Source organism: Bos indicus, chromosome 11 (assembly GCF_029378745.1).
Source record: "Bos indicus isolate NIAB-ARS_2022 breed Sahiwal x Tharparkar chromosome 11, NIAB-ARS_B.indTharparkar_mat_pri_1.0, whole genome shotgun sequence".
NCBI classification, from domain to species: domain Eukaryota; kingdom Metazoa; phylum Chordata; class Mammalia; order Artiodactyla; family Bovidae; genus Bos; species Bos indicus.
In genome coordinates, this window is record NC_091770.1 from 81,671,138 (window position 1) to 81,695,161 (window position 24,024).

A 24,024-nucleotide genomic window follows, 5' to 3' on the forward strand; every position below is an offset into this window, starting at 1 on the left:
AGGCCAGAGCTCTGGGCACCATCTGTGTTCTGATGTGACAAAAGTAGAATGTTCCGAGGAGCTGAAACTTGAAAGAGCGATTCAGATCAGGTTTCAGTACCAGGTGAAAAATTGGACCCATCTAACTCTGACAGTCAGCTTGGGAAGTGCTTACACTGAAGTGCTTTTCTCCTTTCACCTGGCTACCTGGTATCCCTCCTGGCCAGGGTGTCACCTTGAGAAGCAGCTCCCTGTAGGAGAGGATCTGTCTTTGGGAACTCAGCACACCCCACCCCTACCCCACCCAACCTTTCCTGTCCCAGCTTACAGTGATGGTCTTCACACCTTGCTTGGGTTTCAAATGAAGGATTTTATTTTAAAACTTTACTTGGGTTTGCAATGAAGGGTACTGTGAAATCAAGGCACTTGCTCCTTTCAGAAACTGGAGACCAAAGCAGAGCCCCTCCAGCCTCTGAGATTTCAAAGGAGGTTTTCGGCCCTTAGGATGAGTTTGAGATGTGATGGATCACACCAGCCCTTCCTTGGCTTCCAGTTCTTCAGGTTTTCAGTATATGAAATGGCTTTTGTTGACTTGTTGGTACTTCTGTAATTTTTGACATCCTCTCTCCCCAACCCTGGGCTTCCCCGATGCCTCAGTGAATAGTCTGCCTCTAACACAGGAGACACAGGAGACCCAGGTTCAATCTCTGGGGAGATCCCCTGGAAAAGGAAATGGCAACCCACCCTAATATTCTTGCCTGGAAAATCCCAGGGACAGGGGAGCCTGGTGGGCTATAGTCCATAGGGTGGCAAAGAGTTAGACACGACTGAACAACACTACAAACTATAAAACCCCCCAATAAATTTGAACTGGGAGGTAATGCCCCTAATGCTTTGACGTTCGAGTCAACTCCAAAGTCTCCTTTGGTGCACAGGTCAACCTCCATTTAAGAAAGTTCAGGATCTGATACCCTAGCCTTACGAATCAGGTCAGTCCCTGACTCTGGGAGGGTAGGAGTCTTCAGGGGGCTTTCACTTCCCAGAAGGACCCCCATCTATGAGCCCCATGCCTGACAGTGCCCTCATTTGAGAGGTCATGTTTTACCCCCTGACAGTGAAGTATGGAGGCAAAGAGACCTCAGGCACAGATGTGTGGACCAGCTGCCTATGACATGAGAGCCAGCCAGATAGGGACTGGGGCTGCGGGAAAGCCTTTTCGGGAAAGCCTTTTTTTTTTTTTTTTTTAGGCTGGATTGTCAGATTGCAGAAATAGAAGAGATTTAATTCACCAATGTGCATTTTACACAAGACATTTCCTGTAATGGGCACAGAGTCTGCTATGTAATCTGAGGTGCTTGGGGTATCTGGTGTTGGGTTGAGGGAAGACAAGAGAGAGCCTGAGATAGTGACCAAAGATGATGACCAAAGATTGCACCAGGAGAAGGCCTTAGAAAAGTGTCAGGGTTCGGGTCAATGTGGAAAGTACCTGGATAGAGTTTGGTTTGAGGGGGGCAGCGGATGCAGAAATCTCGGGGACACTTGGGTTGTTGGCTCATAATTCATTAGGCAGTGAGGTGTTTCTTTGAATAAGGAAGGAGGAGGACATTTGGAAAGAGCAGAACTTAAGGATATCAGGGCCTTTCCCAAATTGCTACGCTTGCAGGATATTCCCTTAGAGTTACTGGCCTGGAGTTGAGGAGGGAGGTCCAGTTTGGGGCTAAAGGTTGAGAAGTCTTCTGCGTATGAATGAAAATCACAGTCCAGGGGGTTTCACCTGGGAGCAGGAGAAAAGGTGTAAAGGACGATCATTGGAGACAGACACTGAAAGGTTAGATGGAGCAAGAGGAGACTGCAGACGGACCACTCAGAGATAAGGTGGTGCAAGGAGGTCCTCCAGCATCTCAGGGAGCAGGGCTTGGCCAACGGCACGCAGGGCAAGACTTGTTCTCAGCCCCAGCTCCAAGCAGCAGGAGCCTGGCTTCTGTCAGTTTAAGTACCTGAGAAGCAATTCTGGGAAAAGGAGATCTGTAATCCAAGAGAAACTCAAGTCTGTTTAATCTAAGTCATTTGCCCGTTAGAGCAGCCCAAACTTTGGGCAACTTCCCCGAGTTCCCTTTTGAGTTCTAGAACTGAAGCAAAGCCATTTGAGAAAGGGAATATATAGCTTTCCCAACACCCCTCAGTCCATGGAAGGCATTTCCAAGGCTAGAGCTCAGGGCCCTGGGCTGCTACAGGGGTCACTGTCCCTTTGAAATTGGGAAGTGACCTGGGTGGGCTTCCCTGGTGATTCAGATGGTAAAGAATCTGCCTGCAATCCAGGAGACCCAGGTTCGATCCCTGGATCAGGAAGATCCCCTTGAGAAGGAAATGGCAACCCACTCCAGTATTCTTGCCTGGAGAATCCAGTGGACAGAGAAGCCGGGTGGGCTACAGTCTTTGGGGTTATAAAGAGTCTGACACGACCAAACAACTAACACTGCTACTACTGAGCGGGTTATGACTGTCAGCCTTCTTTCTAGGAAAGGGGAAAGCTCATCCAGCAGTCTCCCCATCACCAGGTTCTTGATTTCACAAGTGGAAGGGAACAAATTCACTAACGATGCCCCAGTGGTGGGCTGGTCCATAATGAAGCAGGTTGATTGTTTCCACATTCACTAGTACTGGAAATTGGGGCAGAGGGGAACACATTGACTTTCATTCCCTAAAAAAGAATCTAATTTTGCCCTCATTTCTTGGAGATTTTTTGCTGCTGTAATATTGATGTTTATGGGGAAATTAGCTCTGATGAGGTAATAGTCTATTTTAGAAAACTGAACTCAGATATTGAAAGGACTATTTTAAACCTGCGCTTAATCGTTCTGCTCCGTAATGGTCTCTGGGTATTTTTTTGGAGAATTCCCATGGATTGCCTTACAACTCGACTCTAGCAGCTTATATTCCGCTGGGAACGCCCAGCCCTTTTGAGGGACACCGTGGTATTAATGATGGATGAGAATATTCAAGGCATTTTCCCATTTGAGTGCCATTACTTGTGGTGTTAAAACGTTTCAAAAACACATTTTAGCCATTAACTCATTTTTATTGTCAGATGAAAGTGCTTAATAGACTCACTCTAGTTTCCCTCCTTCGTCTTGGAATGAAATCATCTGTTGGATTCTTGGCACCACATTCGGCAATGGAACAGAGAACGTTACAAATTCATTGCAGAAGTGGCAGCTGGGGCGGGGAATTCCAGCCCAGCCCAGCTATCTAAAATCGCTAACCTGGTTTAGCAGATTCAGGCTCCTGGAATTTATAGGCTGAACTACTTCCATGCATTCCATTGGTACATTTTTCCCTCCCAGAAAAACAGGTGCTTCTAACATTTAAGAAATGTACCTTTCCCTTGGTTGAGAAGTAGTTTTTTAAGCCACCTATTTTGTATCTGATATATTATAGGCTGATGGTCAACCAGTTTTGCTTATCATTCAAAACAGTCAAGGAGTATAAATGGTGTACGATGGGATTATGTGATCACTAGGAGAAAGTATATCCGAGTTGTGTGAATAGTTGATGTATTGGGGTTGTACTCTCCCCTCCCAGATGGCTCCCTGGATGGTTCACGGGAGATAAGCCAGAGGGGTCACTCACTTTTGGGGGGTGGTGTGGGAAGCCTGCAGACCTCTTCTGTCACTGGCATCAGCTGCCACCCTGGCTGCTGTCAAGATTTCGCCAACTGTGAACCTCACTGATCAGGTTGAAGAGCAAATTGTCTTAATAGCCCTCCTAAAATCACATCCAGTCACCAGAAACACTCCGAAAGCCAGAACTGGACTTCTTTCCACCACCCTGGTGGGGAAATCTCGAGGCTTCATTGAAGTTAGGAGGTCAGACTTCTGGTAAAAATAAGTAAGGCAGGTCGCAGGATGCCCCTGGAGGTACCAGCCTCAGAGCAGAGACCAGCAGCTCAGCTCCCCAGCTGGGCTGAGTAATTGACCAGGTTAACGACCTCTAGTCTTTAGAATTTCATAAACCAGTAAAATTTCAAAATAAACTTTGGGGATTTAGGATGTAACTATCTCTATCATCTTATAAAGTAAATTAAAACACTATAGCCTAGAGTTGTTTGCATAACTTCAGCTTTCTGCAGGATTCATGGTGTAGCTTGTATTCCTCATTTTGCTTGGGAATCACTGGACAGAACCATCTTAAGGATTTCTTGCCAGTGATCACTGTGTGTTGATGCCTAGTGCTAAGTGCTGGGCATACAAAGAGGCGTAAAATCAGCCCTGCCCAAGAAGGCTTTACATTCAGAGCTGGGGAGAAAGTGTGTAATTACCATCCACACTGTAGGCCGTGTGACACAGTAAAAACAGCATGTTAGGTGAGCAAAGAGAAGCAGAGCTCACCCAAGGGAGTGGGTTTTGTTTTCTTTGAACTGGAGTTGAAGAGGAGGGAAGACTTAGGCGGTTGCTTCTGAAGGCCCTTATTTCCAAACTCATACTTGAAAGGAAATTCCGGGGAGGCCGTGGTCGAGGGCCAGTGCTTAGAGGTCAGATGAAATTGGAGTCCAGACTCAGTTCTATGACTCTGGGGCTTGAGAGACTTTTTAAATCTCCAAGATTATTTCTGTATCCCTAAAGTTGGGATAATAACAGTTGCTTCCTCATATGGTGGTTGTGAAAATTAAAATATGATAATACATGAAAAGCTCTCATTGCTATGGCCTGCAGATCATTTTAAAATGTTAGCTGTCATTCTAATTGTAAACAGAAGGAGCAATGTGAGCGAGGGCCCTGAGGCAACAAAGGCAGGCTGCTTTTGAGAAGTGCAGGGTGTGATGAGTGCTGGGCCCACTGGCCCAGAGGAAGAGAAGAGACAGAGGAGCCGGCAGAGGCTGGGGGCCAGGTTTTCTGGACCCAATGCACCCATTTGCATGCCTTGTATCCTGCGGGTCCTGCAGAGTCTTGGAAGTATATTAAGCAAGGAAGGAACACTGTCAGATTTGTGTTTAGAAAGCTGGAAATGAATGGGCGAGAGATAAGACTGGAATTAAGAGGATCAGTCTGGGGGCTCTCTGTAGAGTGCAGACAAGCTCTGCTGGGGGTCTGAATTAGGATAATCTTTGGCCACCTCATGCAAAGAGTTGACTCATTGGAAAAGACTCTGATGCTGGGAGGGATCGGGGGCAGGAGGAGAAGAGGACGACAGAGGATGAGATGGCTGGATGGAATCACTGACTCGATGGACGTGAGTCTGGGTGCACTCCGGGAGTTGGTGATGGACAGGGAGGCCTGGCGTGCTGAGATTCATGGGGTCGCAAAGAGTCGGACACTACCGAGGGACTGAACTGAACTGATCTGAACTGAGACAAGGAAGGAGAGAAGTGTGTCCAATGCAATGAATCACCGGTGGAGATGTCCTTGTTTAGTAGCTGTTTAGCATGTTCTGGGGAGACCCTACTACCGTGGAGCAGAAACTCTCCAGGGGCAGCGACACACTGCACCTTATATTTTAATGTCTTTAAAAAAAGGAACTTGATGTCCCATTTACTTTTTGCATTAGTGGACAGAGCAAGAGAGTGATAGTCAGGAAACCTGTCTTCTGAACCTTCTTTGAACTAATGTCCTGGGGCAAGTACTGCTTCTTAAAACAAGAGCTTTAAAAAGGTGGCCCCAGTTCTAATGTGGAATGTGTTCTGATGACGTTTGGGACTTCCATCTGGATGACTGAAAAGGACATTTATTGTACCTGATCCACAAGTTCTTGTCTGTAAAATGGGTCCAATATCACCTTCCCTGCTTTTGACACGTGTTCATGTTGAGAATAAATGAGTCCAGAAACATCTTTGACAAAGATATGATGTTATATAAATAAATGTCATTGTGTATTTGTGATTTGTCTGGGGCTTATGTTGGTTCAGACTGGTAAAGAATCTGCCTATAATGCAGAAGACTTGGGTTCTATCCCTGGGTTGGGAAGATCTCCTGGAGGAGGACATGGCAACTCACTCCAATATTCTCACCTGAAGAATCCCATGGACAGAAGCACGTGGTGGCCTACAGGTCATGGGGTCGCAGAGTCAGACATGACTGAGCAACTAATACTTTCACTTTCACTATATATTAATAATTATGTTACAGAAAAATATTAGGCTCAACAGAACTTAATCTCCAAACTATGGAGTTATAGGTAAAAGAATCTAAGTCTTTGATTTCTTAAATTTTTGTACCAGGGATGCTGAAAAATTTGTAGCTGCTGGAAGCTATTGTCTCACTCAAAATGCTAAGAAAACCCATGTCTCTAGTAGAGGCATTGAGTCTTTACCATCTTAGACCTTAAGAAAAATACTAGCAAATAAAACCATGTAGGGCTGTTTCTCTGTTTTTTCTCACTTTCTGTTCTTTATTGATGAAAGGTGGTATTGGCTTAGAAATACTCCTTTGCAATAGTTGTAGCTACAAAAGAAATTTTCTAAGTGCTTGTTCTCTAATCATGAAAATCAGGCATTGAAATGTTGGTGTACACAGGCAAAAGTCAGAATTCACAATGCCCATGCCCTGCCCTTGAGTTTTGCTATGTCTTACTTCTAGAAAACAAATTTCCTCACCAGAGATGGCCCTATTTTTTTAAAAAATCACCTGTGGTTGATTTTATTTGGTTTTACACTCTGGAAATACAGCTAATCCTATTGTTTATTTATTTTTTTCTTCCAAACAAGAGCAGAGTTATAACTAGGACAAAAAAATAATTGCACGTGTGTGTGTGTATGTGTGGTGTCTGTGTGCATGTTTTGCTTCTCTTCTCATTTTTGGAACTGAAGTGTTAGCAGAAGACGACTTCTTTAGGAAAATCATCATTTTCTACTGAGCAGCCTATGAGCCAACTCCCATGGAAGTGGTTTTAAGCTAAGAGCCAAGAAGGTAGTCATAGAAAACACCAGTATACATCCCAAATCATCACCACTGAGACATGAGCGCCTCCCTTGGCAGAGACATGCGGGCTGTCTTAACAGACACTGTTAACGCTCCTACCGGGACTAGAGAAACGCCCTCCTTCAATTTGCAAAAAAAAAAAGTGAAAGGATCCATTTCAAAATTGTATTAAGTAAATAAACCTTGAGGAATAAGCCTTCTGTTTGGGGAAGTCACCCAGATTGTGTCTGCTGTTCTGTTCTCACCCCTCATTCCCCAGCTGGGGGCCTCCTCTGTGCCATTACAGATTCCCAGGGTCCTTCATGCCTGGATGGAGTTCACTTCTTCTATGAAGCCAACTTTTCTGGAAGACTCCACCCCGACATGGTTTCCTAAAGAAAGCATGAATTCCTCAAGAAGTATGTTTTTCCCTGTACGTGGAGCAATACTAGTGAGAAATAGGCTGCTTTGGAATCTTAACAGAAGCTGTAGACTCTGTCCCCAGAAAAAGGAGCATAGACCTACAGTACTGTATTATCCTGCAGACACTTTCTGCAGACCATGGACTCTCAGTGTTCTCAGCCAGGGACCTGCTAGGGGTCTGAAGCCCCAGGTTCTTTCTTGTGGGGAAAAGAATGTGAACATTGGGTTCCCAGACCCTCAAGTTCAAATGTGACTCCATCTTTTACTCTCCTGTCATCTTTAGAAATATACTTAACCACCTGAACCTCTTTTTCTTCCAACAAATGAAGACAGTTGTAGCTACCCAAAGAGTTGGTGTAAGGTTTTAGTGAATTTAAGTGTGTGAAAGCTCCAAGCACAGTGCCAGGCACACCATGGGCACTCAATAAAATGTGCATGTTCTTGTCCCCTTGGAGGGGAACATTTTTTTTTTTTTTTTTTTGCCATGAAGGAGGTGAACTATTTCTGTATCTGTTCAAGAAGTTTGTATTGAAATGTGTGTTTTCTAGGTTCCATAACACTACATAAGTTCCCACAATTTTATCATTCCAGACAGTTCCTGTTTGAGATGTCAACATCTAGAAATCTAGAATAATTCCAGTTAACTGACCTTGGCTGTTGTTAGAATCACGTCTCAAGATATTTGACCACATCAGCCAACCAGTCTAAGTAACCTTCTGAACAGATAGCACTCTGCAGCCGGCTAATATTTGGATGTATTTCCATGTGTGTTTCAGTCTGTTACTAATTTTAAAGGCTTAACGTATTTCCCACCCAGGAACTCTGACAGTAAAATCCTACACAAGGCAGACTTTTAGGAGGAAGCTAAACTCATTCAGGTCTCTTGTGACATGTTAATAGCACAAAACTAGGGAAATTAAGAATATTTAACTTCCATTAAGGCATTTTATATGCAAGTCGGGGCTGCTACTAAACAGTAGAATCATCTTCCTGCAAGATTTGCCTTGGGGTCTGAGTTGGAATTGTTCATTAAATTGGAAACACATTGTTTCCTAGAAACCCAGGAGGGTTTGTGAATACTGCCCAGTGATAAGGATGGACTACACTAGTTGTGAGTTTCAATTTGGCAGAACCTGTCTCACACAGGGCTTTGCTCAAAAATATCTTAAAAGGAAACACAAATCAAGACAAGGGAGGAAAAATTAAACAGTGACAGAAAGAACATAAAAGAGGGAAGATTCTTTTGGACAAGACGAGCATGGCGTTTGCCTCCTACTCTGTGTCTGTGTGCTCGTGCACACATGCCCAGGTGACGCTAGTGATAAAAAACCTGCCTGTCAATGCAAGAGACACAAGTTCGATCCCCGGGAGGAGGACATGGCACCCCACTCCAGTATTCTTGCCTGGAGAATCCCATGGACAGAGGAGCCTGGCGGGCTACAGTCCACAGGGTTGCACAGAGACGGACATAACTGAAGCGACTTAGCACACACACACGCATGCCCAAATATTCATATACTTCAAGATCGGCAAGGTTGAAGAAGTATATATACTTCCCAATCTTCTGCCCAACTCATTTTCACAATATTTTTAATTTCTACTTCACCACCAGCAGTGACAGGAAACTCACTATTTCACAGGGCAAATCACCCAGTAGTCTGACAACCCTAATGGTGAGAAATGTTTTCACAACATTGAATGAAGATCTTCCTCATTATTCCCTCATTGGTTCTAGTTCTCTTCCCTAGAGCCACATAACGCCTCTCTGATTTGTCTTCCATAGGAGAATTCTGAGTAAGTATTTGAAGGCGTTAAGATAATCATCATGATGACAGTGGTAATTATCACATATTGTTTCTTGAGCACTTCTTAGAAGCACTGTGCTAGGCATTTTATATCTTTAACCTCATTAATATCCATGAATTGATGAAATAGATACGTTTCAAAAACTCTTTTTATAGATGAGAAAACAGGCTTAGAGAGTCAGTGCCTTGCCTTGGATAACAGAGCTAACAAGAAACAGGTAGGATTGCAAGCAGTCCTTCCTAAGTTCTTCTAGCTTCACATTAGTGACATGGGTGACTTTGGGTGATATCTCTAAGTGGATGTGAGTATTCTCTCAGAGGGAGGAGTATGGAGACTATATTATACCACCAGCTGCCCTCAAGAGAACTGCTTGTTATGTATTTTTATTTTTGTTTATTCTCCCTTCACCACATCTTTCTTACAGTGGCATTTCTGTTCTTGTTGTTAATTCCTACAGCAACATAAACACTATCAGGAGCCATGTGCATAGAAAATTACAGCCCTGAGCTCCATTATCCCTCACAAGCTCAGGTGTCTGAGTCACGAATTAGAGGAATGCCTTCAGCACCCAGCATGAGATCGCAGCTCCATCAGTTCAGTTCAGTTGCTCAGTCGTGTCCAACTCTTTGCGACCCCATGAATCGCAGCATGCCAGGCCTCCCTGTCCATCACCAACTCCCGGAGTTCACCCAGACTCATGTCCATTGAGTCAGTGATGCCATTCAGCCATCTCATCCTCTGTCCTCCCCTTCTCGTCCTGCCCTCAATCCCTCCCAGCATCAGAGTCTTTTCCAATGAGTCAACTCTTCCCATGAGGTGGCCAAAGTACTGGAGTTTCAGCTTTAGCATCATTCCTTCCAAAGAACACCCAGGGCTGATCTCCTTCAGAATGGACTGGTTGGATCTCCTTGCAGTCCAAGGGACTCTCAAGAGTCTTCTCCAACACCACACTTCAAAAGCATCAATTCTTCGGTGCTCAGCTTTCTTCGCAGCTCCATAGATATATGTAAAATGAATGAAGGCATTCATTCATTCACATAGAATGGCCTCCTGAAGAAGAAGTTTTAATGACTAGAGCTGAGAGCAATAGACACGTTGCTATTTATTTAAATCAGTTCAGTTCAGTCGCTAGGTTGTGTCTGACTGTGACCCCATAGACTGCAGCATGCCAGGCTTCCCTGTCCTTCACCATCTCCCAGAGTTTGCTCAAACTCATGTCCATTGAGTCAATGATGCCATCCAACCCTCTCATCCTCTGTCATCAATAATGACTACATTTCCCTATTCTTTCAGCTTGGGGTTGCAGATATGTCACAGATTTGTATTTCTCTGTAGGGTGGATTCACCGTTGCCAATGCCTCAGGCTGCAGTTTCATTGAGAATAACTTTTTGGATGTTATACCTTTTCATTTTTACACTCATGAAGTACTAATCTCATAACTATTGAAATGTCAAATCGCAGGAACCTCTGACTTACCTGGGAAACAGGACCTCTTGTACAGGCTAAAAGGGATTCCTGGGAGTGTAAATCTGTTTTCTAAACTCTTTTCCTTGGGAACTTTGAGAAATTTACCTTTCTGGATAGGTAATTTAATAATGCCCTCACTATTCTGCTTCCATTGACATAGTATGTTCGCACACCAATGGGACAGAAATCAAGCAAGGATTAAATATTAACTGTAAGGATTCTGGGGATTAGTGAAAGGGAAAGGGGAAAAAAAAAATTCTAGAATACACCTGAACTCTGCCTCCTATGACCATTACCCAATTCTTTGAACAATAACTCATTGCTAAGTTATCACTTGTCACCTAGCATAAAAATACTTTCTATTAGGTCTTCTGATGTAGTTATAGGGGTTCAATGGTATTTATGCAAATCATTCAAAAATATCTAAGCTTTTAAAAAGTATGTTTTTTATACTGCTAATGGTGTTTGGTTTTGTGTTCCCTCTCCTAGGCTTGCTGGGATGGGAAACCTGCTCAAAGTCCTTACCAGGGAAATTGAAAACTACCCACATTTTTTCCTGGATTTTGAAAGTAAGTTCCAAAAATTAAAAGATTATGATGAAAAAGCTTCACTTTCTTTATAGTTTGTTGATAGGGGAGTTATAAAGATTGTTATGTAATTCTTAAACCACATCCAAATGTCTCTCTACATTTCTCTGAGTCTTCAAAGACCATTTCCTCCTTTCTTTTCATATATTATTTTTTTTAAAAAAACAAAAAGTATCTTTTTAATATGCTTATGCTTTTCTTTGATTTTAGAAGCAGTTATTGTAAGCCTAACATCAATCATCATCATGTATTTTCCTAATAATTTTCATGAATTATTATGTCATAATCCAAAGAAAAATAGTATACATAGTAATTTACACAGATTAATATAAAACAAATATCACTAGATGTAAAAGAAAAAGTGATAGATAGCAGAAATGAGACTTAGAGGTTTTGTAGTTTTGAGTAATCTCTGTCTGCTCTTTGTGTATTATTCGATAATACAGAACTGTTTCAGAATTTTGAGATGTAGCTTTCATTTGAAAGATTTTTTTAAATCAAAAACTTTTAATTAGGGAAAACGGCTTATGAATCATGACTGAATACATACAGAGATTCTTTCTTATATTGTTCATGTTTGAATATGTTTATCAATGAGTGACACATTCATTTTAAGCAACTTATCTCATGTATCTATACTTATTCTTGTGGTCTCCTCCTTGTGAATTGCAATTCCACAATACCAAGCACAGTTAAATGTCCTTTGTCCCAGTAGTCATCATCTGTTGCAAACCTTAATCTGCTTTAAACTATAGTTTCAAGTATTGTATTCATATTAAAAATAAGTTGAAACTTCCTTGCATATATATTAAACCTTCTAACAGAGATTTTCTAAGTAAATGCTAGAATAACTTTCTAAGACACAGCAAACCAAACTATGAAAGATCTCTGGAGCTATCTTTTTAAAATCTTTGTTATGCCTAAATACCTACTTAAAAAGGAAAAGTATTCCCCAAACTCATACATTCTGAAAAAAATTTTTAATGCAAGTTATATTCAATTAAAGAGATCTCACTTGTGATTTAACTCAGTTTGTTATTGTTCTTGTTATTTTGCTAAGTTCGGCTGGATTTGATTGGGTGTGGTTGGTTATGGTTGAGTTGAGCTAGGTTTGGCTGGGTTTGGTTGTGTTTGGCTGAGCTTGTCTGGGTTTGGCTGAGTTTGATTTGGTTTGGTTAGGCTTGGTTGGGTTTGGTGGGATTTGACTGGGTTTGGCTGGACTTAATTTGGTTTGGCTGGATTTGTTTGGGCGTGGTTGAATTTGGTTGGGTTTAGTTGGTTTTGGCTGGGTTTGTTTGGGTTTGGTTGGGCTATGCTGGGTTTGGTTCAGTTTAGTAAGGAGGGCACCTAGGAACTCAAGAGCCAGATTGATATGATACTTCAAAAAGATTTTTTTTTTTAAACTGGTGTGACTTTTGCTATTCTTCTATAATATACATATCTTTGTTATTACAGGAAGATTTATTAATAATTTTCTACATTGTTGCAGAATGAACTAGCTGTTATTCCAACACTCTAATTTTACTACTTGCATCTTTAGTTGGTCCTTTCCACTCCTTGTCATACGTATTTTACACTGTTTCATTCAGCGTGCACAAAGGCCAAAATAGTGGTAAAACAGCGTTCACTCACAACTTCAGGGGCATATAAACAGCTAAGGGAGTTTCATGCTTTACTTTTTTGGAAGTTCAAAACTCCACATGCATGTGTACATGCTTCTCACAATGTCACTCAGAATTCAGTGGCCCCATTTGCCTATGTAGCTGTTCTTGAACTTTGGCCTTCCCATGCTTCCACAAAGAATAATATTGAGTTCTTTGTCAAGTCTAATATGAAAACCCTTTAAAGTGATAAAAGTAAAATACAGGAATTTAAAGCATTAGTTTTCAGCTGGTGTTCTCTGAAGCACCAGAATTCTGAGGCAAGATCTCAGGGCATCCCCTTCCCCAGCAACATTGCAAAGGGGCCTCTCTTCCTCTCTCCTACAACCCAAGGACTCTGACCTACTCAGTCTTGTAGTTTGGCCATTTTCTTAATATGTTATTTAAAGAAAGATCATGGTGGCCGAAGAAAACATTTCAATATTTTCAATTTTGATAATGACTTATAGTATCAAAACTCCATTTATAGATATGCTCTAATTTCTTCAGGAAGGGGAAATGTAGACTGGATTTTCATGTCTGGTGGCCTATTACTAGGACTAGAACTAAAGTATTTAAGGAAAATATAAAACTATAAATTTATAGACATGTACAAAATCCTGTTTATATCCCCCTTACTACCAAAGAGAAGATTAACATTATTTCACTGAGTCTGAGAAGATGAGTCACTGGGCTGAAGTCACACAGGGAATGATTGGGGAATTGAGGTGGGTGTATAGATGTCTTTGGCCTTCTTCCTCCCTTTGCTTTGATTCCCTTAAGTGCTCATCATAGGCAGCTTCCAGGAAGTAATACAGCCATCATCTTCTGCCTAATTAGAGAGGGAGATGAGATGTCTCAAAAAAAAAAAAATTGTTTTCATTTCTTGATTCTTCAAATCTTATTTCCTAAAGCTGGCTTTCAAGAAAGAAGGATGATGGACTGGAAGGGTGGGGAAGATGGGCTGAGGTCATAATTTTTCCTTGAGTATGTAGATTTCAGTTTATTATGGCAATAGTCTGTTGAGTATGGTCATGAGCATCCGTGTAAGCCTGGTGACATCAGGGAGACAGAACTAACAAGAGCAGCCATTGCCTAATGAAGCCCCAAGCTGGTGTGGAGGACAATATAGGCAGACAGTTCAAAGATAAAATAAAATAAGGGGCTTAGAAGAGGCATGGTGCGGCCTGAGAATAGAGGGAGAAACTTCTGGTTTCAAGAAATGGATGACCTCAGGAGGAATTAGAGCAGTTTTCTTGCAAAGGTGGAATTTGGAATGGACTTAAAACAATGTGTATTTTTTTCCGAAGACCTAGAAGACCTGGGTTCATTTTCTGGATTGGGAAGGTTCACTGGAGAAGGGGAAGGCTACCCACTCCAGCATTCTTGCCTGGGGAGTTCCATGGACAGAGATGCCTGGTGGGCTCCTTACAGTCCATGGGGTCACAAAGATCGGACATAACTGAGCAATTAACACCTTCACTTTCAGAAGACTTTTCCAAAGAGAATAGTTGAAATCCCTGAAGGAAAACTACAGAAGATTAAGAGCTGAGTGGATGAGAACTTCAGGCATGCTTGTGTTTAAAGGGAGCTTGAGTAGGAGAGAGGCTACATTGAGGGAGAAGCAGGGCAACTTAATTGAGATTCCTGATGGCAGGGCTTGGGCCTCACCCAGTTTGGTGACCCAGACATCAGCTTGTGCTGAGTTAAGAGACCGAATGAGCCCAAGTAACAGATGCTGGCCATGTGAAGAAACAGGATAGAACAGGCTAGATAAAACAGCCAGAAGACACAGACTTTCAAGAAGGAGGGAATGTAAATAGATTCAGATGCTGAGAGTAGTCAAGAAGGCTTGAAAAGGGGATGATGAGTTGGGCAGTTAGCTGCCTAACAGATTCAGGATTTATTGCTTTAAATACAGAGGTTGGATTGCAAAGAGTTAAGGAGGGAGTCAGCAGTAAAGGGAGGAAGGCAGGCTGAACAGAGTGTAACAACAGCTTAAATGCATGTGGCACCTCTGCTTTGAGTATTGAATATTCTTTTTGAAGTCAGTGATGGAATATAATTGAACTGGGTCAAATAGATATAATTAAGCTGGGTCAAAATTTAATACAAAATTAGACACATCTGTCCTTAGGTTTTCCAGTTGTGTAGATCTGATTTAAATTTGTTTGACCTTTGTAGTAGGTTCTACAGTCTATGCTCAAATTTCTACAGTCACTTACCGTCTTTTTATTGTTTTTTCATCCCATGACTACTTTCTTTCCGTGAACAGAAATGTTATATTTTGATGAAGTGTGATTCATCATTTTCTTCCTTTTTCAGTAAGTGCATTCTGTATCCTCTTTAAGAACTCATGCCTATTCCATGGTCATAAACATACTCAACTACATTTCCCTAGGAACGCTTTAGAATTTTAAGCTTTACCTTTAAGTCAATGATCAATCTTAGCAAGTTTTTGCATATGTTATGAAAGAGATATTGGATTTATTTCTTTTTTCATGTGATACAAAATTATTCTAGCACAGACGGCATTGCTTTAATGCTCTTACTATAAATTTGTTACTATTTATAATACGTGTGGGGCTACTTAGGGACCTTTTCTTCTCTCTCATTGCTTCTTGATCCATTTCACCAATTAATGCCAAAACATAGCAACTAATAAGTTAGGAAGTCAGGAAAAGCAAGTGCTTCAACTTTGCTCTTTCTCCAGATGTTCTGACTATTCTAGCACCTTTACTTCTCTATATAATTTTATGTATCCTTCAAAACTAGCTTTTAATGTCCACAAAAAACCTTGCTGGGATACTGATTATAATTATGTAAATCAATAAATCAGTTTGGAGGTAATTGACTTCTAGGCAATATTAATTTGTCTCACCTATGCATATAGTCTTTCCGTTTGTTTAGATATTCTTTAATTTCACTCAGAAATATTTCATAGTTTTTAGAAATCTGACATATCTTTTGTTGAATCTACCTTTACTCATCTCATATTTTGACTATAACAGTTTTCTTACCCTCAGTATTTGCAGCAGTATGTATTTCCCTATTTTGTCTGCTTTTCTTTATAGCGTGTTTCTTATAAACAATATGTAGTTGCCCCAAGCTTTTTCATCCAAGCTGAAAATATCAGCCTTTTAATTGGTATGTCTAGTCCATTTACTTTTAATTATTGTATGTGCATTTAATTAATGTTTGTATTTCTGTATCTTGGTGTGGTTTCCATTCGTTATCTTTTCCCTCTTTGTTTCTCAGTGTCTTTCTGTCTTTTAAGTGAACCAAATAATTTTTAGTATTCTTTTGTGTCCTTTCTGCTGACTTTTTAGTTGTGCTTCTTGGTTCTTACTTTAGAGATTATTATATACACCTTTAACTTACTGCCATCTGTCTTCAAAATGCATTGTTTACTTCATGAAGAATTTAAGAAACTTGTCACAGTAGACTTCCAATCACCACCCTTCCACTCACTCTTTGTGCTATTGTTACATGTTTTACTTCTGTGTACATATGTTATAAACTCATTGCAATGTCTTTATTTTAAACTTTAAACTCTTGAATAGTCTCTGTGTGTTTATTTTTGTAATCTTAATAGATCTTTTATATTTACTGACATATTTTTCAGTGTTCTCCATTCCTTCTGACATAGCTAGGTCTCTTTGGTATTATTTCACTTTAGCCTAAAGAACTTCTTTGTGGAAAAGATTTAGATGGCATCTTATGCTTATGTCATGTGTGACCTATTCAATATCTGACATAGACCTGGGCATGAAGCATAAGCTTAGGAACCTTGGCTTCTTCATTGATGCTAATTCAGTAACTATCTGCAGAGCATCTTCTGTATCCTCGCTTCAGGCAGGACCAGCAGAAGTGGGGGTCGGGTCTTAGTGGAGCAGAGGGGCATGAGGGGGAATGACATAAAGTACAGGAACATTAGAAGAGCACAGACTCTTTTTCAAGGAGTGTGTAACTGTTGGGGAGATCAGATGCAAGCACAATGAAGAGCCAATAGTACAGGTAGCAGAGAAGAAATCTGTGATAGCTAGAACAAAGAGAAAGTGATGGACTAGCCAAAAGAAGTACAGGTTCTAGGCTGGGATGAACATACGTTTCTTAGGCTATAGTAACCGAAAAGTGATTTTCTTATAAGAAAAATCCACCTTTATGAGCATAATAGGGATGCCAAAAACCATAATGGTGGTTGATGGGGTTAGTCGAGAGGGAAATTCTAAAGCTCCCAAGCCATGGTACTTCCAGAAAGGCTCTGTGTATTTTGACTTGTTACAACTACAGTCGCCTACTCTTTAAAGCAAGGGTGTGGGTGCATGTCAGATTATGCAAACAGCTGGAATTTCTTTGGGTGATGCAGAATACTTCTTACTACTACTGATCTCTTCTTTCATCTCCCCCTCTCTGGTATGCTCACATCTGCTGCGGTTGTGCATAGGGGGCTAGATAATCTTGGAAAGGGAAAGGAGGAAAATAAAGGATGTTTTTGATCACTTTACAAATGAAAGCAAAACAAACAAAAAGCAAAGGAACAGAGCAGACCTGGGAAGCAATTTGTTTATGCCAGGGCAGGGATTCATTCAGAAAGATTCTTTCAGTTTCTAGCACTTTCACTTTTTAAGTGCTTTTCAGCTGTCAACATCCTCTTTATGATCCTACACGTCACAGACCCCCACAGGACCATATAGGGAGGAGACGAGGTTCTTGCTAGCTCCCCTCCCTCTACCAAGAATTCATCTGAGACCAAGAGATTAATTGGCTTGCCCTGAGGTCTCATATTTAGTGAGTGAAAACTTATGATAGGATCTGGTTCTTCAAAAATTACATCCCTGGAGCTCTCTTCCCTCCATGACATCACAGGGATGCCTCAGCATGTGAATGAAATAAACAAGCCTTCAAGTGCCTTAAACCTCACTGCTTTTTGCAGTCCCTCATCTGACTGTCCCTTGGGAAAGGGTCTGGCATAGGATGACTGATGTTCCTGTACAAATAAATATGTCAGTCCCGTCACACTTACATCTTCTGACAGACCTTTGCAATTTTAGATTGTTTTTTTGTAAGCAGTTAGTATCGTGCTATAAATCGTTTCCATTTTTACATCCCCCAATGTTCATATCAGGGCTTCCTTGGTGGCTCAGATGGTAAAGAATCTGCCTGCAATGCAGGAGACCCAGGTTCGATCCCTGGGTCAGAAAAATCCCCTGGAGAAGGGAATGGCAACCCACATCACATCAGTGTTCTTGCCTGGAGAATCCCACGGACAGAGGAGCCTGGTGGGTTACAGTCCACGGGGTCTTAAAGCATTGACCTGACTGAAAGACTCACACACACACACACACACATATAATGTTAATATTAAATAGTTATTACGCTTCCTAGTTTATCCTGAAGGGGTGAAGGGTGAAATGAGGAAGTGGGTGGAGAAGGAGAGCTATGGATTTAATTTATGGTTTGGCAAACCCTTCCTGCTCTACATTTCTTTGGTGTTTATACAACAGCTGGTGGGTGCAGAGATAGGGATGTATCCTACTGATGAAATGCCAGGGCTTCCTTCAAAGCCAAAGACATCTCCAAATAAATTGTCTTCCGTTCACATTTTCTTCAGTTAATTTGTTTGATTCTCTGTCAGCTTTTCCACACAGTCTTGAATAGGTCTTTAGGGGTAGGTGTGTGTGTTCCCCGGGCTTGTGGAGACAGAGTGCATCCTTGGCTGATTTACAAAGATAAGAACTCTTTGATTTGACAGCCTTGCTCAGGGTTGAGCCCTGCCGCCTGTGCCCTGGGGTATGTTCACCAAAGATGTTCCTTTCTGACAAACAAAGCTGGTGGCCACCTTGCTTTGCATCGGCACAGTGGAATGCCGAGAATTCTGCTCTCAGTAAATATCACAGTCCGGCATGAAACCTCCCCCTGACCCCGGTGACTCTAAAATGCTGACAGTTAATATCCACTGTCACTGGGAAATTGAGTCAAAGGAGGATAAATAGGTCCCCTATAAACAAAATGAATACTGTTGAACTTTCTTAATTGATAAGATGGTGCTTTTTCCATTAAAAATTCTAGGCACTTGGAATTCAGCAAATTCTTGACAATAAATGTATGTATTCAAGGTCACAGGGCACATGATACATTTTCATTCTTTCCACAACAGCTAGAATAGGGGTTTAAATCACTGCCTGGAGAAAGGCCTGGAGAGGCTTGTTCCAGGGCTCCTAGAAGTGTTGGTTTCTGAAATTGCCTGTGTAAATCACAGGCACTTTTAACAGCTTCATTGTTAGACAGGAACAGTCCAGCTTTCTGTAACCATTCTCCTCAATTTCGATGAAATAACTGGTGATGATTAGGAATTTAGAATGTGATTCTTAGAAGAAACATCACTAAACAATTCACTGGCTAGAACTGGAAACAGAGACCCATTTCCATCATCATCATTATTATTAATGTGTGTATGTACCTTTGACTTAAGATCAATCTTTGCTTTAAAAATAGAAAAACAGAAGCCTTAATTCAGAGTTCCTGTTCACTCAGCAAATGCTCTAGGAGGTTGCTGATAGGTTAAATAGTAACCTTTCCAATCACTAATTCTTCTGGGTCTTTTTCAAGATGTCTCTCCTTGACATCTGAAGACACAATACATTTTAAAAGCATGGTGACCAACTGAATCTCAATTTGGAGAATGCCGAAAGTGCAGACCCCAAAGTCTCTCAAAGGACTATTCCAGAAGGTGAAATAACAGCTTTAGAATTAGGACAGTAACATTAATGCAGTTTTGCACTCATCAAATATTCTATTAATATGTTAACCACACTGAGGAAACGTTGAGGCCATAGATAAATGATGGAGGATTTAAAAACACATTAACTAAAGTGTGAATAGCCAGTCTGATTATAGGTAAATGCATATTGTCTTCATGGTGATAGTGAGACATGCAACAGTGGTAAAGCCATTTCAGGAGACAAGACAGAGGAGAGGATCTGGAGTAGTAAGATCTTTATATTTTTCACCGCTTCTCAACACCCGTGTTCTCTGTCATATGGTCAATTTCATCGTTTATCCATTGAGACAGACATGACACGTTTAGTAAGTTTCTCCAATGGGCAGGGCATATGGGAGCCCGGAGGACAAGCAGCCAGGCCCTATCTTCAGGTAGCTTGGTATTCAAAGACGAACAGGAAAACCATCACAAAACAATATGAATTGCTGTTCAGTTGCTAAGTTGTGTCTGATTCTTTGCGACCCCATGGACTGCAGCAAGCCAGGCCTCCATGTCCTTCACTATCTTCCAGAATTTGCTCAAAGTCATGTCCACTGAGTCAGTGATGCTACCTAACCATCTCATCCTCGATCACCCCCTCTCCTTTTGCCTTCAATCTTTCCTATCATCAGTATCTTTGCATCAGATAGCCAAAGTATTGGTGCTTCAGCTTTAGTGTCGGTCCTTCCAATGAATATTTAGGTTTGATTTTTCTTTAGGATTAACTGGTTTGATTTTCTTGCAGTCCAGGGGCTCTCAAGAGTCTTCTCCACACCACAATTTGAAAGCCTCAATTCTTTGACACTCAACCTGCTTTATGGTCCAACTCTCACATCCGTACATGACTACTGGCAAAGTCATAGCTTTGACTCTATGTTTCAATCATTCAGCCCATTTTTCTATTGCCATTACTGTGTGCCAGGCACTGTGTTAGATCCTGAAGATACAGTGTCAAATGAGACAAATAAGGTCTGAGTCTTACAGTCTTGTGGATCAGATTCTCACTTATTAGTCCTGTCTGTTCTTTTAGCTGGGGGATCAAACTGGGGTGAATTATGAACTTAGGGATATGGGCCAAGACCACATGTCCCTTAGGGTTACATGGTCCTTTTCCCATTTGAAAATCAAGACAGACAGATTAGGGCTTCTCCCAGCTGGTACTTTCTGTCTCAAAGTTTATGCCACTTGTGATTTGAGTCCTCTAGACTCTTACAGCAACCTGGCCCAGAAGCCAGGGACTATGTAGTCAACACCGAGGGCTTAATTAATAGCTAGAAGAAAAGATGACTCAGTTCCCTGACAGAGAAAAGTGAAAAAGCCTAGGGCTTGCAATAAGCCTAACCAATTATGGAAGAAAATGAGCCTGTAATTCAGGAGACTCGAGTTTGAATCTTGCTTTGGAAGATTCCCCTGGAGGAAGGCATGGCAGCCCACTCCAGGATTCTTACCTGGAGAATCCCATAGACAGAGGAGCCGGCGGGCTACAGTCCATAGGGTTGCAAAGAGTGGGACATGACTGAAGTGACTGAGCACGCATGCAGGTACCCTTTCATTAGTGAAGTCTGCTGGGAGAACTCAGTTCTTAGGACTTGGATTTTTAAAAACAGATTTTAGGAGATGACATCTGTCCTCTTCCTGTATTAGCAATGCCTTTGTTTTAGATGGAGATTAATTTCCTAACTAGCCCAGGCAAGAAACCTATTTTATAGGCATTGTGAGATAAATAAAACCCTATCTTTACCACCATTCAACTTCCATCCACCAGCCCTCACAAAATATTCCTGCAGGCAAGAACATACATTGGCTCCAGGAATGTAAACAAGTCAGAATTCATTGAGGAACTAAGTGGATGTCTCTGTGACTGTTAGAATTTGTTCTTCAGCATTTAAGTTTAAATGCATTACTTATTTTTGTGGATAAGTTTCATGGTTAAGACCAAAGATGAACAGTACAGGAGTCTTTAAAATGAACTCTCTGCACTTCTTGAGCTCATGTTCAAAAAGGAACTCCATTGCTTTCTACATCACTATGTTCTGCAAAGATACACCTATACCATAGCTCTGAAGGATTAATTACAGAAAATCTTAAGTGTTTTTTAGTATGGAAATATAAGGGGGGACTATTTTCCCATCTAGACTCAGATTCACAGACTTTCAGTCACAATAGCTTCTATTAAATATTAGAATTGGATCCCAAAAGGTAATGTTTATTCTTTCTATCACCCAGTGTACCACTTGACACATAGTATATGTGCAAAAAAAAAAAAAAGTGATCTATACAAATAAAGGGGTGCCTACAATGATTCCATGGGCTTCTTAGGTGGCTCAGTGGTAAAGAATCCACCTGCACTGCAGGAGACATGGGCTTGATCTCTGGGTCAGGAAGATCCCCTGGAGAAGGAAATGCCAACCCACTCCAGTATGCTTGCCTGGGAAATCAAATGGACAGAGGAGCCGGGTGGGCTACAGTCCATGAGATCTCAAAGAATCAGATACAATGGAGCGACTGCGCATGCACAATGATTCCAACAATCTTTGTTAGATGTGAGTGAAATATTTGTAACTATTTTGAACTCAGTAATGGCCAGATCTTCTGTTAGTTTTCATTTCTTTGCACCTTATTATGTTAAAGAGGAAATACCATGCCTGCAGGAGTCACATAGGATTGTCTAGCGGGTAGAATTGAATGCCGAGCCTCTTCCCAGGCTGTTTATAAACACAAGCCTCTGTGTCTCTTGGTTTCCTGTCTGCCTAGATGCCCAGCCCACAGAAGGAGAGAGGGAAATATGGAACCAGATCAGCGCCGTGCTCCAGGATTCCGAGAGCATCCTCGCAGACCTGCAGGCGTACAAGGGCGCAGGGCCAGAGATCCGAGATGTATGCCAATAATAACACTAAGCTGACAACGCCCTTGGTGGAGAAGGGAAACCCACACACGCACACACACAGCAAGATTAAGTAATAGCCCTAGTTTTTCCTAGCATACCAGGAAGAACAAGGAGGGTAATGTGTCCTTAAAAATGTATGAATGGTCCCTTTTATTCAAGTCCACTGATCTGAGCACATAGTGCTGTGCACCATGTAAAGTGCAAGCCATTCTCTCCTCTGACATGCATTGGAAATTGTGGGACTTACATTTAAACAATAATTTGTCAATATGTTGCTTCGTGTAAGAGAAACATGAAATCTGTGAACGGTAGTTGAAATATGAGTCATGAAGTCTGGGTGTATGTGAACTTTCCAACATTTTGTAATGATTTTTGGCAGGTTTCATGACTATCACAATCAAGAGACATAAACAACCTCCCTTAAGGAGCCTGCTCATCTGTCATCCTGAAATGACGTGTAAGATCAAAATAATAAGTGCAGGAAAAAGAAAACAGTGACCAAAACAACAAAAAAAATGGCAGTGTGGCTTTTGAGAGTTTGTCATGCCTTCAAGGCAAGAAACCTCACACTCCTTTTGTTTGAAATAATTAGCTTTATGGAAGTATCAGCACACACACACATTGCCATCACCATTTTCTGAAAAAAAACAAGACATAGCAACAACAATAAAATGCCGCTAGCATCATAATCCTCAAACTGCTGAAACCCAAGCAAAACAGCATTTCAAAGAAAGTAGCAGCCTATTAAGAGGTTATTTTTCTACTTAAGGGTCACCATTTAATTTAGGCAATTTAGGTACCATCTCAGACTGTCAGGAATGTAATACATATTATAGAGAAAGGAAAACATCTACAAAATCTGCACTTCATAATGAGCACTAGCTCTACTTTAGAAGAATCAAATGGTCATGGAGGAGATCTGAATTGCTTCCAATTAAACATGCTTTTTTTTTTTTTTTTTTTTTGCATTGAAGATACAAGAAGTGAGTCAAATGACATGGTGTCTAATTGTTGAGCCATTTGCATTATGTTCAAGTGCTAAAATCACCATCCTAATTGAGCATCTTGGACAATACTTCCATGAACTGATTTAGGCAGTATACATTAGCAAAAGACAGCAGGAATTTTATTTTTTTTTAACTCAAATTCTTTCTCAATCTTAAGTCATTTTGACGTGGAGCCTACCGCTTCTTTTTAAGCAGAAAATTCCATCGTGTTTTGGCAGGCCATCCAAAATCCCAATGACATTCAGCTTCAGGAGAAAGCTTGGAATGCAGTGTGTCCTTTAGTCGTGAGACTGAAGAGATTTTATGAGTTTTCCATCAGGCTAGGTGAGTATGTGTTTATGATTTTCATGTCCCTCTTGTGAAACTCTGTGATGGTATTTGAGAAAGTAGCAGGAAAAGCTCAGGGGATTGGAAACTGCCCCACATCCACTCTCGTGCATCATCAGAGGCCACTCAGATACAAAAACAGCGGTCAGGTCCGTCTCTGACAACATGCCTCAGAGCTTCTTCCCTGCATTTATTGGCATGTTTCGAGTGTCTTTACTAATGGGTCTTCCTTTGGTTTTATTCT

General features: G+C 41.3%; 1 protein-coding gene across 6 annotated transcripts in view; it reads left to right on the forward strand.

The window, feature by feature from the left end:
* Window positions 1-24,024, forward strand: part of CYRIA (CYFIP related Rac1 interactor A) — a 102,536-nt gene that overhangs the window by 63,628 nt on the left and 14,884 nt on the right. For all 6 annotated transcript variants that reach the window (XM_019970672.2, XM_070799106.1, XM_070799110.1 and 3 more), the window contains exons 3-5: window positions 11,059-11,138; window positions 22,314-22,435; window positions 23,672-23,777. In XM_019970672.2, the coding sequence (XP_019826231.1) occupies window positions 11,069-11,138; window positions 22,314-22,435; window positions 23,672-23,777 (298 nt within the window). In that variant the 5' untranslated portion in view covers window positions 11,059-11,068. The remainder of the gene's footprint in view (window positions 1-11,058; window positions 11,139-22,313; window positions 22,436-23,671; window positions 23,778-24,024) is intronic.